Below are 14,945 nucleotides of genomic sequence, written 5' to 3' on the forward strand. Positions count from 1 at the left end.
AGGGAAAATATGATTTATTCAGTGATCATATCAGAAGAGCAAAAACCCTAGTTATTAAGTTTGAAACCGTTGCTAAGATATTAAATATTCCTTCTTGGCTCTCTCTTTTTTCATCCCGCCCCACTTCTTCTTAAGTTCCAACGGGGATAAAGGATTTAATGCTCTATCCGTTGGGTCCTACGGCAGTGGTTCTCAGCTGGAGCAGACCTTACTTAGGAGTGTTCAGAAAATATGTAGTTGAAATGTTTTATTTCAACCCTGCTACCATGACATCAGAGTGGACAACGTACTATGAAATCGCAGCAACTGTCTCCTTGACTGCCTCAGTGGTAAGAAGCTGTCACACTTCCCTGTGCAAACAGGTGAAACTTTCTGTATCAGAAAAATTTACCTGTAAATACACGAGTGGCTTGCTACTTTCAAGAGTTTGGTGTGTTTTTTGTTTGTTTCTTTGTTTGTTTTTTAGTCATTTTTGTTTTCTGAACTCACTTTGTTTTTGAGAGAGGTTGAGAGAGAGAGAGAAAAAAAAAATATGTGAAACATGTTTTCACCCCTAATTGCACACAGCCACATTTTAGGAGAGCTATCAAATGCTCATTGTTTCTCTCTGTTTCCTGAGGAGGAAAACACAAAAAATTTCCTTTAGTCATTCAATAATTAGTTGACACTGTTTAACGCTAATGATGAGTATTCTTAACATCCACGCATCTGTTAAATACCTCTAATGTCAGGCTGTGACAGGCTCCTCTTCAGGAGAGCAAGTCAAAGATTGCTTTTTCTGGGACTGGCTTCTCTAAAGTGCAGTTTCCTACAGGTCACACATGAAGTACACAGCTGCCCTATATCCAGTGGACGACTCTGATCTTTGCCACCCAACAAGGACGCATGCTTACGGTCCAAACTGGGAGAATAGAGTTGGGAGAGGTCGGTTTTCTTAGAAATAGGGGGATGCATACGTACAATCACTGACAAGTACTGTTTCACTGTGTAATACAGCTTAGGAAACTGCAAACGAAACCAGTATTGGAAATATTTGACTCTGTACCTGTGAACCACTTTTTAAAAATTATGTTTGTATATCATTCTATTTACACCTTACCTCAGTCCAGAAAGAATTTTTAATGAAAAAAATTGGAAAAGAGAAATAGGCACAGAAACATAAATAAAAAATACTTATTATTTTCATGACCTAATAAAAATAACTCTATTCCAAAAATATGATTTTCCTCCCCTTAGTCTTTTGTCTCCTTGATCTTTTCAGAGGATAGCCAATCTGTTGCCAGCGTGGTACTACAACTTCCGAGTTACCATGGTAACATGGGGAGACCCAGAATTGAGCTGTTGTGACAGCTCCACCATCAGCTTCATAACAGGTGAGTGGTGTGCAGGAACTGCCACCATGGGGAGAGAACACTATTTTGAGGAGTTTCTAAAGAGATACATCTCCAGAAAGTGCTAGTTGTTCACCCAGTAGTGACGGAGCATCAGTTTCATGGATGGCAGTATGCTTGATTCTGAAAATTCATTATTTGTTTAAATGATAGTCTTTAAAAATTAAAATATGTTTTTAATCCTGAGTTATTGTCCTTTATTGTGTGCTCCTGTTTGGAATTGATTAGAACAGAGTTGTAGCTGACAGAGCTTTCAGCTTCACACTGAGATGAATTGATTATACCCATTCGATGATTATATTTGCTAGAGTGCCTCCATCTCCTTATTAATTAAACCATTTTTAAAGTCACAGGCTGATGGCAGTGTTGTCCATTGCGGGAGTTAAAATAGGCTTTGGAGACAGGTGGGTTTGAATCACGGATCTGCCACCTACGCTGTGTAACCTGTGCATGTTAACTTTTCAAAGCCTCAATTTTTTTAAGTGTAAAATGGGTATGGTGATAGTATCTGTTATTTTTTTTCCATTTATATACATTACTTAGGGGACACCTGAGTGGCTCAGTTGGTTAGGCAACCCACTGTTTGTTTGTTCGTTTTAAGATTTTATTTATTTTTTAATGAGAGACACAGAGAAAAAGCAGAGGCATAGGTAGAGGGAGAAGCAGGTTCCATGTGGGGAGCCTGATGCAGAACTCTGTCTCAGGACCCCAGCATCATGACCGGAGCCAAAGGCAGACATTCATCCCCTGAGCCACCCCGGTGCCACAGCATCCCACTCTTGATTTTGGTTCAGGTCACGATCTCAGGGTTGTGAAATAGAGCCCGGAGTTGGGCTCCACTCTGGGCATGGAGCCTGCTTAAGAGTCTTTCTCTCCCTCTTCCTCTGGCCCTCTCCCCCTAAAAAAATACATTGAAATATTGGCAAAAAGTTTAAGTACTTAAACAACAGTTAGTTCATTATCATACAGCAGAGATAGCAGAGGTGGTCAGAGATGACAATGAAAAGGGGAAATTCATCAGAGAAACACTAACCCTTTTGAACCTTCTTTGAATGAAGATTTTTCTGGAACTTTTGGTTGGACTGCATGGCTATACTTAGTGTTATGCTGAGAGAAGAAATGTTAGCAAAATAATGTTAACAAAATATTTTCTTCCCGGATCATCTAGTTTTACTCTATCAAGCTTTATCAAAGAAAGAAAAAGAAAAGAAATTAATCATGTGGAGGTGCCTGGCTGGCTCAGTCAGTAGAGCATGCAACTCTTGATCTTGGGGTTGTGAGTTCAAGCACTACAGTGGGTGTAGAGAATACTTAAAAATAAAATCTTTAAAAAAAAAATTCATCATGTGAATTCTTACACTACTGATGTAGGTAGTTCATCTCTTTCCTTTACGAGACAATGTCTAGAGCTCCCTGTGTTCCAAATGTTAACAATAATACTAGAATAAAAAAGTGAAAAAAGTACCAAAAAGGTAGAAAATACCAATTATGTCATTAGTACTGTATTAGCTTCTTGACTGTGTTAATAATTGCATGTTTAATTTTAATTAAATTTTATGGAGTAAATAATTCATACAGCTTAACTTTATTGACATTGCTTCTCTGAGAACACTCTTTCTTCTCAGACAGAGCAGATGTCTTGGAAAAGCCCAGACTTTGCATCTGAACACTTCATTGAGCAGACCTGGCTCTGCAAAATTCTAGCTGTCGAGCTTTAAGCAAATCATCTCAAATGATCCTGGACTTCTTTTTTCTCATTGGCAGAATTCAAAATGCTACCTAACAACTGGCTAACAGAGCAAAAGCAAGTGTTATAGAACTCATTGCAATAAGGCAGAAAACTGCCTCAATAGGCTCTTTGCAGTGTCTCTGAGGGAACATCAGATATGAAAAATTAACAGGATTTGGAGTTCTGGACTCAAGTGGCTTGGGTGTGCCTTTCAAAGCTGGAAACTGACTGGGATGTGGCAAGAGGGGTAATGGGCCTGGCAAATCTGTATAGTCATAAGGTTAATAAGTGAGCTACTTGCCTAGGTGAGCAATCTATTGTCTCCAATAAATTGACCTTTGGGAATTCCTTATCTTTGCCTGGGATAATCAACTAAGTCGTGTCAACACTAGCAGTTCACTGTCTCAGCTAAGCATATTAACATAGTCTCAAGTCTCACATCTATAAAAAGAGTACAATACTATTTCACAGGTAGTATGAAAATTAAATTATGTAACATTAATCATTATTAAAATATATATGATAGCTGACTTTTATTTTTATACTTATTTTTAAAAACCAGTTGAAATTTTAGCCTTGCCTTGTTTTGTTTTTCTTCCCTCATTTCAAGTTTAAAGCAAACAAGGATATCATGTTTCTCTTACCTCTGCTTTTAGCTGTGAGTCTAATGCCAAATTGTGTGAAATAAAAGAATATAGGGAAAAAAATCTGAGTAAGGTGTGATTTATTAGGATCTCCGGTCCACCGTCTTTGTTAGGCAACTTTGTCTGCAAGTCAAATGCATAGTCATTATGCTAGTATACCAAATAATGTTTAATAAACAAATAGTGACATCTTGTGGCCTTTCAGCAACATGCTGGATTTTAAAGCAGCAATACGGAGTATAAAAATCTAGACTTGGTTAATACATGTGAGGGAGGAGCTATACATTTCTGGGTTTTAAATAAAAATACACCCCTGCAATTTTAAATGCATTTCTTGTCCTTACCGAATTAAAACATAAGAAAATATCCGTTGAAGAATTATAAGAATAGATACATACATATAGAGAAGTACACAGAAATATAAAAGAAGCCAAAGGTATTATTCTCTTTATTAGATAATTCTGAAATATGATGTGGATTTGTGTTACTTGCTAGATACATTGCTGGTATTTAAAGGTTTTATTGTCAACCATATATATAAATACTACTATAATTTCACATGAAATACATTTTTTAAAAGATTTTATTTGAGAGACAGAGAGAGAGAGAGAGAGCAAGCACAAGTAGGGGGGAAGGTAAAGGAAGAGGGAGAAGCAGATTCCCCACTAAGTAGGAAGCCTGATGTGGGACTTGATTCCAGGACCCTGGGATCATGACCTGAGCTGAAGGCAGACCCTTAACCAACTGAGGCACCCAGGTGCTCCAAAACAGAAATGTTTTTTACTATATATATTACAAATCTCTTCAGAGAATAATTGTTCTTGAAAGTATAGTTATGATTGCTTGTTATGAGTACCAGGAGCATATTGGGAAAGTGAATCTTCATGGTTTATAGAAATTCTCCTCCAAATGTTTCAACTGGTTTTGTGCTGTCTCTCAGAATGGATCACCAGCTTGTCTTCAAACTAACATACACATGGACTTTAAATTTCCTTGTGTATGTGTTTCCTAAAATCTTCAGAATTATTGGTTAGTTCAAAAAATAATTAAATATGCTTTCAGAGCTCATGTATTATAAAGCTTGTAATGAATTCTCCTTTCCACTAGAAATAATTTAAATTTAAATGTATAAGAATATTTTAAAAATTAATAAACTCAGTCTTAGAATTTAACAAAGAGCCCTTCCTGTGTTCCCTTACTACTTGCTTCAGCAACATTTATTAAGAGCCCATCTTTTGCAAAGCACTGGTTAGACACGATCAATGACATTGTCTTGTTATTTTATAGAAAGTTTATAGAAACAATAATTATTTTCTGTCCCTCTAATTGTTGACCCTACTGTCCTTTATTTCCATAAACACCTTTGCTGCATCACAATAAAAAATTTACTTTTACAAGACCCCAAATTTTCCAGTACTGCTTGGAAAATAAGTTCAGCCATGCTTTATATTATCGATGCAACAAGCATATTCAAAGAAGTGAGCATTTCAAGAATCTTGTACCTGTGAAATTGGTATAAAAGACCCAATACCCTCAGGTAGAGATGGGTCTGGCTGCCTTGTGTCTGAGCCAGACAAGGTGGGGTCCCAGGAAACAAGTGCCTGCCTTTACCACCAATCTTCACTGTACTACAGAGGTCCAGGGATCTCCAGGACCATCATACAGTGTGAATTTTAATTCTCTAAATTAACTCTGCATGAGATTGGATGCTCTGATGAGAGGTACGTTAATTATTATTAGTCCCTTAAACTAAAGTCCACCTCTTTCTTTCTGTGTAGCCCCAGTTGCTCCAGAAATCACATCTGTGGAGTATTTCAACAGTCTGTTATATATCAGTTGGACATACGGTGATGACACAACTGACCTCTCCCATTCTAGAATGCTACACTGGATGGTTGTTGCAGAAGGAAAGAAGAAAATTAAAAAGAGCGTACGTTTCTTTGAATCCCAATATTGGGCATCTGAACACTTATTTACATAAACTATTGAAAACCATTAAACAAACATTCATTGAAACATTAAACAAAAATCTAATGCCGGTTGGCACTGTTTTAGGCTCCGGTGAGAGGACAGTGAAGAAAAATTGAATTCTTCCTTTAATAGAGTTTACCTTTTAATCTTTAATAGTGAGCTATAATAGTTATAACTAGTAAATTCATTTATATTTGAAGTTATGATTTGAGCTTTTTCTTCAGGTTGTGAAACATTGTCAAGAAAACCACAATTAATGTTTTGATATTTTCTCTATATATCACCAATGCCTAAATATTTGGGTACATTGAGAATATTGATTTATTTTCTTCTGCTCTATTAAACTCTTTGACTTTGCATTAGTTAGGGAACAGACTAAATTACTTAAAAAAAAAAAAAAAAAGAAACACCAAAGATTGGGCTCATAGGAAATAGAAATTTGTTAATCTCATGCTGACAGAGGTATCTCTGCTGTAAAGGTCAATCATCCAGGGGTTCAGATTCTATTTTGTTGCTTCATCTACCACTGTATAGTCTTCATTTGCATAGGTGAACCTTCAGTCAGTATGTCCATATTCTAGCCTGTGGGGAGAGGAAAGGAGAAGATGTGGAAGCCTAGCACTTACAGAGTGTGGACAGAATTATAAGATGCCCTTGTGACTTCCACTCCCAATCAATTGGTCAGAGCTGGGTCAGATGATCCCCTCTAGCTATAAGGGAGACTGGGAAATTTAGTCTTTAGTAGACTATAGCCAGATGGCTCTTCTGAGCTTCCCAGCTAGGGCTGAGTAATGTACACATCAATAGCAACCTAGCAAATTGCCTCTTCTAAAACTTGTGAATATAAGAAAAATATAAGAGTAATACATATTCCAAGTAGAGAATTCATTACAAAAATGTTCTGATATGTATTATTCATGTTTAGAGCTACCTTGTGTTTAGCTCAGTTGAGGAATTTATATAAATTTCAAAGGAAATAAAGTATCTGTAAGGTTGTAATCAACTGTAGATTGATTGCACAGAACAGAGGGTGAAAGCTGCTACAAACCTGTAGTTGTTTGTAGTGGTATTCTAGTTCAAGTTCATTAGAGGTTTGCACTCTTGATTTTGATGGATCTTGCAGGTCACACGCAATGTCATGACTGCAATTCTCAGCCTGCCTCCAGGAGATATCTACAACCTCTCCGTAACTGCTTGCACGGAACGAGGAAGCAATACCTCCATGCTCCGCCTCGTCAAGCTAGGTAAGAAGAATGCACATGGCAGTGTGTGTGTGTGAGAAAAGTCATGTCCAGAGAACTAGTGTTTGCATCTCTTGATTTGTCATGGTCTTCTCAATTCAATGAAATAGTAATAGAGAAAAATGATTCTCTTTCTAAGTGCCAAATAAACATGTACACTACTAAAAGAGTTGGGTTCAACTTAATATAAGTTTCTGTGAATGGAATTTTGACTATGTTGGGAGACAGGACCATTTACCATCCTTAGTGAGATTAGAGAAACAAAGGAGTCTGAGGAATTTAGAGAAGACAAGACATTGAGATATTATCTAGTGCAGTGTTCTCAACCCTGTCAGACACCATTCCCTTTTCATAGAAGTGTTATGTGCTGCCCTCTTTAATACCTCAAATTGAAACTCGAGCATAAAATAACCCAAATATTGGTTTTCTAAGTTGAGATAATGTCTTAACTCTGATATAAGAACAAGATGAAAGAAAAAAAATTATAAGACAATCATATGGGGAAAAAAAAAGACAATCATATGGGAATGCCTGGTTGGCTCAGTAGTTGAGCATCTGCCTTCGGCTCAGGGTGTGATCCCAGAGTCCTGGGATAGAGTCCTGCATTGGGCTTCCCCAAGGAGCCTACTTCTCCCTATGCCTCTGTCTCTGCCTCTCTCTGCATATCTTTCATGAATAAATAAATAAAATCTTTAAAAAAATAAAATCATAGTGATCCCTTATGTGTTTTTTCAGATCCAGTTCTTCTGCAAGTCATAATGAAATTGCCTCCTTACGACAAATAATTAAAATGAACAAGTTAGAGTTTACAAGAAGTAAAGGAATTGGTAGTTCTTCCATACAAATATAAAAGTAAATGAAGGCATGAATAAAATAACTGTGCAAGCATGAGTACAGGTGGACCCTTGAATGAAACCTAACATTATAATAATAAGACATGGGATGTATTTGCATATTATGGGAGAAAGAGGAAAATAACCTTAATTAAAGTAAAGAGAACACTCCAAGAAAAATAATAGGCTGTGGATGAGGGAAAATGTGGAAAATATAATATTCTTGCATATGAGCTAGAAATTATTTTGTGGTGTCAAAATAATTATTTTTATTATGAAATACAACTAGGAAGTGACACTATTTAACATTTCTAGATTCAACAGTCTTCCATGTAGTGAGGTATCCATTTAGTTTCTGAGACATAAAGGGAACACAGAGATAATATTCCATAATTAGCAGTAGGCTAAAGAGGATAGATTGGCAAACAGTTGTGGGGTAGTATCAGTGTGAGAAGGGCAAGCTACAAAGAAATGCACTTCAGTGTGTCATTTACACAGCAGAGATCTCTTTTGTATATTTTGAAGATGAAAAGTATAGAGAAGAGCAATAAAAATATTTTCAAAACACTTAATGCCACTTCTTGACATTACTGTTTCAGTCGTCTGCTAATTTAGACTCTGTATCTAAGTCTATTCATAAGAGTGTCAAATTGTCACTGTTACTATGTGTATTCAGATGTGCAGCCATAAGTAAAGACTGATCCAGGGTGAGGGGCATCTGGGTGGCTCAGTCAGTTAAACATCTGACTCTTGGTTTCGGGTCAGGTCATGGTTTCAGGCTCATAAGATCAAACTCCACCAAGATTGAACTCCACCTCGGGCTCTGCACTCAGCACAGAGTCTGGTTCATATTTTCTCCCTCTCCCTCTGCATTTCTCCCCCATGCACATGCACCCTCTCTCTCTCTCTCTTTCTCTCTCTCTCTGTCTCTCAAATAAAATAAATAAAATCTTTTTAAAAAGAAAATAAGGAAAAACTAAAACAGGGTGTTTTATTAGCAGTTTAAACACCCTGAGTGACATTGCTGGTAGTGACATACCTTTAGAAAACTCTTAGAAAATCCCAAACAAAACAAAACACAGTCTTTCCTCAGTTTCCCCCAATAGTTGCATTTCTCTATAATTCAGTGCATAAGACACTAAGTCTTAAATATTTTTGTGTGTGTGTCTCGTATTCACCATGTCAAAAATTAAATTCTTGCACTGGAACCCTCTAAAATTAGATAGGTAGTTGGAAATACATAGTGTATTAAATAGACTCTATGGGCAGAAAACGTAAATTATTGAGTAACTTGTAAATAACACCTTAATTCTTCTTTGTGACAACTTTCTTCCGAACTATTTTACCTAACTTGAAAAAGTGTTTCAGTATTATTATGTGGTAAAGTAGTTGCAGTTATATTTATGGTGGAGCTATACTGGTGTGACATCATGAAAGTATATGGGATGTGGGACATGTGACAGTTTTTCTGTTTGGGGATTTCTTGATCATTTCAGGACATCTAGCACTTCTGCTTCCTGTCCACAGAAGTCCGGTTAACAGCCTTCCTTGAGACTATAAAAAACATTCCTGCAAATTTACAAACACCCTCCCACTGAGAACCACAAGTTCAATTGCATTCGCTGCAGGCAATCTGCTCTTCTTCCCCAGCACTCTATACGTCAGTGCCAGGAATGTGGAGATCACCAGCTTCCTCCCTTGTGTGATCTATTAGGAAAAAATTGCCTGCCTATCCATTCCAACTGATATGTCTGATTTTGTCCTCTGTAAATATAAAATCAGTTCAAAACTTGTTTCCAGGTAACTGGAATTGCTTCAAAATTATGCTTCCTTTTCCCATGACTCATTTCCCCAGGTTTATAAGCACGGGGGGCTGTGTGTATTTCTTGGGTCCTAACTCCCTTCTCAAACTCTTTTTTTTGTTGTTGTTGTTCTGTTTTGTTTTGTTTTGTTTTTTAAGTCTCCCTGGAAGTTCAGAGGTAGGTCTTATCAAAGTAGCATTCAGTGAGCCTAAATGCAAGCTTTACCATTATTTTTATTTGACATTATGGTTGATATATGATCAAGAGAATGAGTTAAAGTCATGAGCTGCTACAACTATACTCATACTCTGTAGGAGTAGGAGTAGGAGTAGGAGTAGGAGTAAAAACCATGATAGTTCCCGAATTTATCATGAGATTTTTGACCCTCCATGGCTCCCTGTTAACAGACGGGACTATTAACCATTTTAGTAAGGCCCTTTACACTTTTCAAGAAGAGAAGGCAAGTTTCCATAGAAATTATTTCTTAGAATCAGTAAGGTTTTCCTTTTTGTCAACTAAATGTCAGACGAAATATTGCCTCTATATTATTCCTCTCTGAAAACAAGACAATCTGTATACAATGTACTTGAACTCAGCCTTTTTGCCCCCCTTGAAAACTAAATAACTCACTTTTTATCTATTTGTCTTAAAGTCTATTTTCTATTCTACTAATCACATTATTGTGTTTTTTCAGCTCTTCCAATTTTCCATAACACACAAGGCCTTGCCTGCTGTAGATGCTTGATAGATATTCATTGCATCGAACTGCAACCACAGATCTCACAGCTGAAAATAGTATCGCAAGTTTTACCTTTTGGAGAAGTAAAATAACATTTCACTTTAGTAATAACTGATTGTAGTTATTTTTTATTTCATAAAACTTTCATTCTCATCACTTTATGTTTCTTTACAGCATTCATTTGGTATATATAGCAGTCATATTAATTCTACTTTAGAGAAATATACAACTTTGGCACACAGATTATTAGGGCTTGTTTGAATCAGAATGATGTTGTTAAAACTGGAACCAAAACTAGTTGGGCTGGGGTACCTGGGTGGCTCAGTTGGCTAAGATCTGGACTCTTGATTTCAGATCAGGTCATGACTCAGGGTTGTGAGATCAAGCCCTGCATGGAGCTACCTGATGGGCATAGAGCCTGCTTAAGATTCTTTCTCTCCCTCTCTTTGTCCTCCCCCCTCCTTATCTAAACAAACAAACAAATAAACTGATTGGGCTAACCTTGAGTTCAGTTTCTCTGTGAGAAAAGCCTATTTGCAGTGGCTCTACTTGCCATCATGCGGGGCAGGCTCTACATCTGTGGGAAGAAACCAGGCTACCAGTGAATCCACTATAATATAAATTAATCCAAGATGGCATGTGCAAGGAGAGAGAGCCCTCAAAACAATTGCCAAGGATTTTCAACTATTATGTCATCAATAAGCATCCACGAGAAGATGTCTACCAACAGTTTTGCTATTTGCAGGGCATTGAGCCAGTCATCCTACTAAGAATTTTAGGTTGCCAGCAGTTTCATGGTACCATGGTGGGATGTGATGACAAGTTCCCTTTGGCAGTCAATACAAATGTCAATCAAATTTGCACGAAGACATGTCATTTTACAAGAACTTATTGGTTTACATGCAAGTGTGGCTTCAATGAGCAACCAGTCATGACTTCTGGTCCTGGTGAATCCACTTAAAACTCTGGGCCAACTTTAAGAGAATTTGGTAAGTTTACATCAGATAATCAGCCATTAAAAAAGAAAAAAGAAAAAAAGGAAAGAAATAAGGGTGAAAAGTGTTGGGCATATGACAAAATAGCTCTATGGTAGTAGAATATCCATTCATTCATTCATTTAACAAATACATACTGAGGACCTTCTCAGAATTGTCCAGATGCCAGACTACTTGTAGTAATGAACTCAAAGGGCTACTTTTTAGTTTCTATTCACAAAGAGCTTGTGATATACTGAAGGGGAAGATGGTAAGAAGTGCTGTATAGCATATTAAAACAGGGCAGGGTGGGACAGATTATGTATTCAGCCAAACCTTTCTCTGAGGAAGCAATGATGCGAAATATGAATAACAAGAAACGATTTGCGATGAAAAGTTTGGGAGAGGGCATGCTAAGTGGAGAGACTAAGCAGAGGCCAGATTGTATAGGATTTTTAAGAAGATGGAGCTGAGATTTTATGTTGAATGCAATAAGAAGGCATGTAGGGAATTAAAACTACACATTTAAAATAATATCTCTGGTTGCTTAATAGAGGAAGGATTGTTGGGTCACCAATGAAGACAGGGAGACTGATTAAGGGACCATGTGTCCTAAGTTTAAAAATAGCATTCTAGGGGCACCTGGGTGGCTCAGTCAGTTGGACAGCTAATTCTTGACTTTGGCTCAGGTCGTGATCTCAGGGTTATGGGATCAAGCCCCGTGTTTGGCTGTGCACTCAGTATGGAGTCTGCTTGAGATTCTCTCTCTCCCTCTATCCATCCCCCTGCTCTCTCTCTCTCTCATAAATAAATAAATAAATAAATAAATCTTTAAAAATAACATTCTAATTCAATAAGTTCCATGGGAAATGATGGCAACTTTGACTTGATTAGTAATAATGGAAGAGAAAAACGGACAGACTGCAGGAGTTATTTTGGAGGTGGTGTCCACAGAGCTTTCTTGTAGGGTAAAATAAGGATGACTCCTAGGCTTTGCTCTTGAGCAAGTAGGGTGGATGGTGGTGCAATTCACCAAGGCCGAAGACTAGAAAAACTAGAAGAGGAGTAAACTGAGGGCAGGGTGAGAATCACAGATTTTTCTCTGGTCATAAAAAAATTCAGAGGACATCCAAGTACAGTTGTCAAATAAAATGATTATTGTTATGAGTCTGGAGATCAGGGGAGAATTCTGGACTGGAGATATAAATTTTGGAGTGTCTGGATGAGACCACTGACTAGTAAGCAGAAATAGGAAAGAACCACTCCAGTGCTTAGACGCTGAGCAGTAGAGGAGTCAAGAAAGAGACTGGGAAGGTATAGCCAGTGAGGTCAGAGAAAACTAGAAGCAGAATGTATACACCATCTTTGTCAAACGTCTACGGTATTTCAACCACCATTGTGTTCAGACAAGTGCAAGATAAGGAATCAGGTAACTTTAGTTCTTTAACGTGCTAGGAGAGATTCAAAGATAATTTAGTGCAATGTCTTCATTTGAACAATTGGAACCTAGAGAAATTAGACTTTACACATTGCTGAGCCTGGGTGGAGAAACAGTGATTCAGCACTTTTTATCCATCTGCTGCTTATGTTTTGCTGAGCCTGGGTGGAGAAACAGTGATTCAGCACTTTTTATCCATCTGCTGCTTATGTTTTCCTGATTTTGGAGTGTATTTTTTTCTAAAAACTTCTATTTTTTAGTGAACACTTCTAACAGAGCAGGGAGGAGTTTCATACCCACTTGTGTGGCTTTCTCTGTTCCTCTTTTGGAATGTAGGTATTAATAATTAGTTTGATTTTCTTACTCTCAATCATGAAAGGTTTTATATAGATTAGAAATCTTTAAAACATAATTTGACTATAGATAAGAAAGAATACTTTCAGATGTCAGGAATTAGGAGCATTTTACAACCTCTGTCTTTCTCGTAACATTTCAGGTTACAAATTATTATTTATGCTTTGATGAAAAGTAATTTCTGACTTTTTAAAAGCCCAGCTATTACATAGTACTACCCTTCATGATCTCACTCTCAGTTGAGAAAATTTGTTTATTCTTATGTTGAAATCATTGAGTTTAAAGTTTAGAAATAGTTGCTTGGATAGATGCAGTCCTTATTTTTGGTAGGAAGGGAGTTAAGTGAAGTCTAAAATACCTCTCCCTATCCACCCATGTCCTTTTCTTGGATCCTCTCCTAGTTAGTGACTACCTTTTATCCCTCTCACCCCCCAACAGAAAAGAAATTAGTTTAATAAGATACAAGTGTGGATAAATTGTGTCAATGTAGCACAGAGAAATGGAAAGAAAAATGGATGAATGAATGCATGGAAGCAAAGGGAAGGAGAAAGAGAAGAAAGAAAATATGCACATTCATTCTATCTATCCATCCATCCAACCATATTTATTTATTTACTTATTTTTAAAGGCTATCAGTAAGAAAAAGTTAATAAATTAAGATACTATACTTTAAAAAGTTAATTTATTCTATCCATCCACAAATATTTATTTAGCATCTACTATGCTACATACTAATCTAGGTGCTGAGAATACAGAAATGAACAACAGGTGAAAAGCTCCAGAAGCAATAGTGTATCTCAAAGGCTCAAGGAAAAGTCAGGAAGAAGATGACTGTACACCTGAGGTACCACAGACAATACGAGCTCACATCTGCTACAGATCAGTTAAAGGCCAGTCACTCGTTTTTGCAATACTTTTCTTCCCAAAAAAGTAGTCCAATTTGGATACTTTAAAAAATATATTTATTTGAAAAAAAATATTTATTTGAGAGAAACAGAAGTAGTGAGAGAGATAGAAAGCTCACAAGCAGAGAGGAGAGGGAGAAGCTGGCTCCCCACTGAGCAGGGATCCCAGAGCAGAGAGGCAGATTTGGGTGAAAGGTCAGAAGCTGAGGCTTGGATGTGTCAACATTTGAAGGTCCCTGTTAAACATTTAAGAACAAATGTTGAGTGTGCAGTTAGATAAAGGAGCTTGGATTCTGGGAGATTTCAAGACTGGGAAGTATAAATTTGAGGGTAGTTAGAAAACAGACTTGATGAGATTATCACGGAATGGATTAAGAAAAAAGAATGTTATCCAAGGACTGAGCCTTGGCACCCAAACTTTAAGAAATGGAGGTGGTGTGAGGGAACCAGCAAGAAAGCCTGAGATGGAATGACCAGTGAAGTAAGAAGGAACACAGAAAGGTGTGATGTTCAAAGAACCAAGCGATGAAAGTGCTTGATTGATCGACTTGTCAAGCCTGCTGGTAAGTCAAGGAAGATATGGAATGAGAATTGACACCATTTATTGAAGAGACTGTCCTTTTTCCAGTGGATATTCTTTCCTGCTTTGTCAAATATTAGTTGACCATAGAGTTCAGGGTCCACTTCTGGATTCTCTATTCTGTTCCATTGATCTATGTGTCTGTTTTTGTGCCAGTACCACACTGTCTTGATGACCACAGCTTTGAAGTACAGCCTGAAATCTGGCATTGTGATGCCCCCAGCTATGGTTTTCTTTTTCAATATTTCCCTGGCCATTCGGGGTTTTTTCTGATTCCACACAAATCTTAAGATGATTTGTTCCAACTCTCTGAAGAAAGTCCATGGTATTTTGATAGGGATTGC

General features: G+C 37.3%; 1 protein-coding gene across 2 annotated transcripts in view; it reads left to right on the plus strand.

Annotated features, from left to right (window-relative positions):
* Window positions 1–14,945, plus strand: part of PTPRO (protein tyrosine phosphatase receptor type O) — a 239,848-nt gene that overhangs the window by 164,509 nt on the left and 60,394 nt on the right. For both annotated transcript variants that reach the window (XM_041736849.1, XM_041736848.1), the window contains exons 9-12: window positions 136–329; window positions 1,262–1,373; window positions 5,543–5,694; window positions 6,859–6,979. In XM_041736849.1, the coding sequence (XP_041592783.1) occupies window positions 136–329; window positions 1,262–1,373; window positions 5,543–5,694; window positions 6,859–6,979 (579 nt within the window). The remainder of the gene's footprint in view (window positions 1–135; window positions 330–1,261; window positions 1,374–5,542; window positions 5,695–6,858; window positions 6,980–14,945) is intronic.

Source organism: Vulpes lagopus, chromosome 21 (genome assembly GCF_018345385.1).
Source record: "Vulpes lagopus strain Blue_001 chromosome 21, ASM1834538v1, whole genome shotgun sequence".
In the NCBI taxonomy this organism is placed as follows: Eukaryota; Metazoa; Chordata; class Mammalia; order Carnivora; family Canidae; genus Vulpes; species Vulpes lagopus.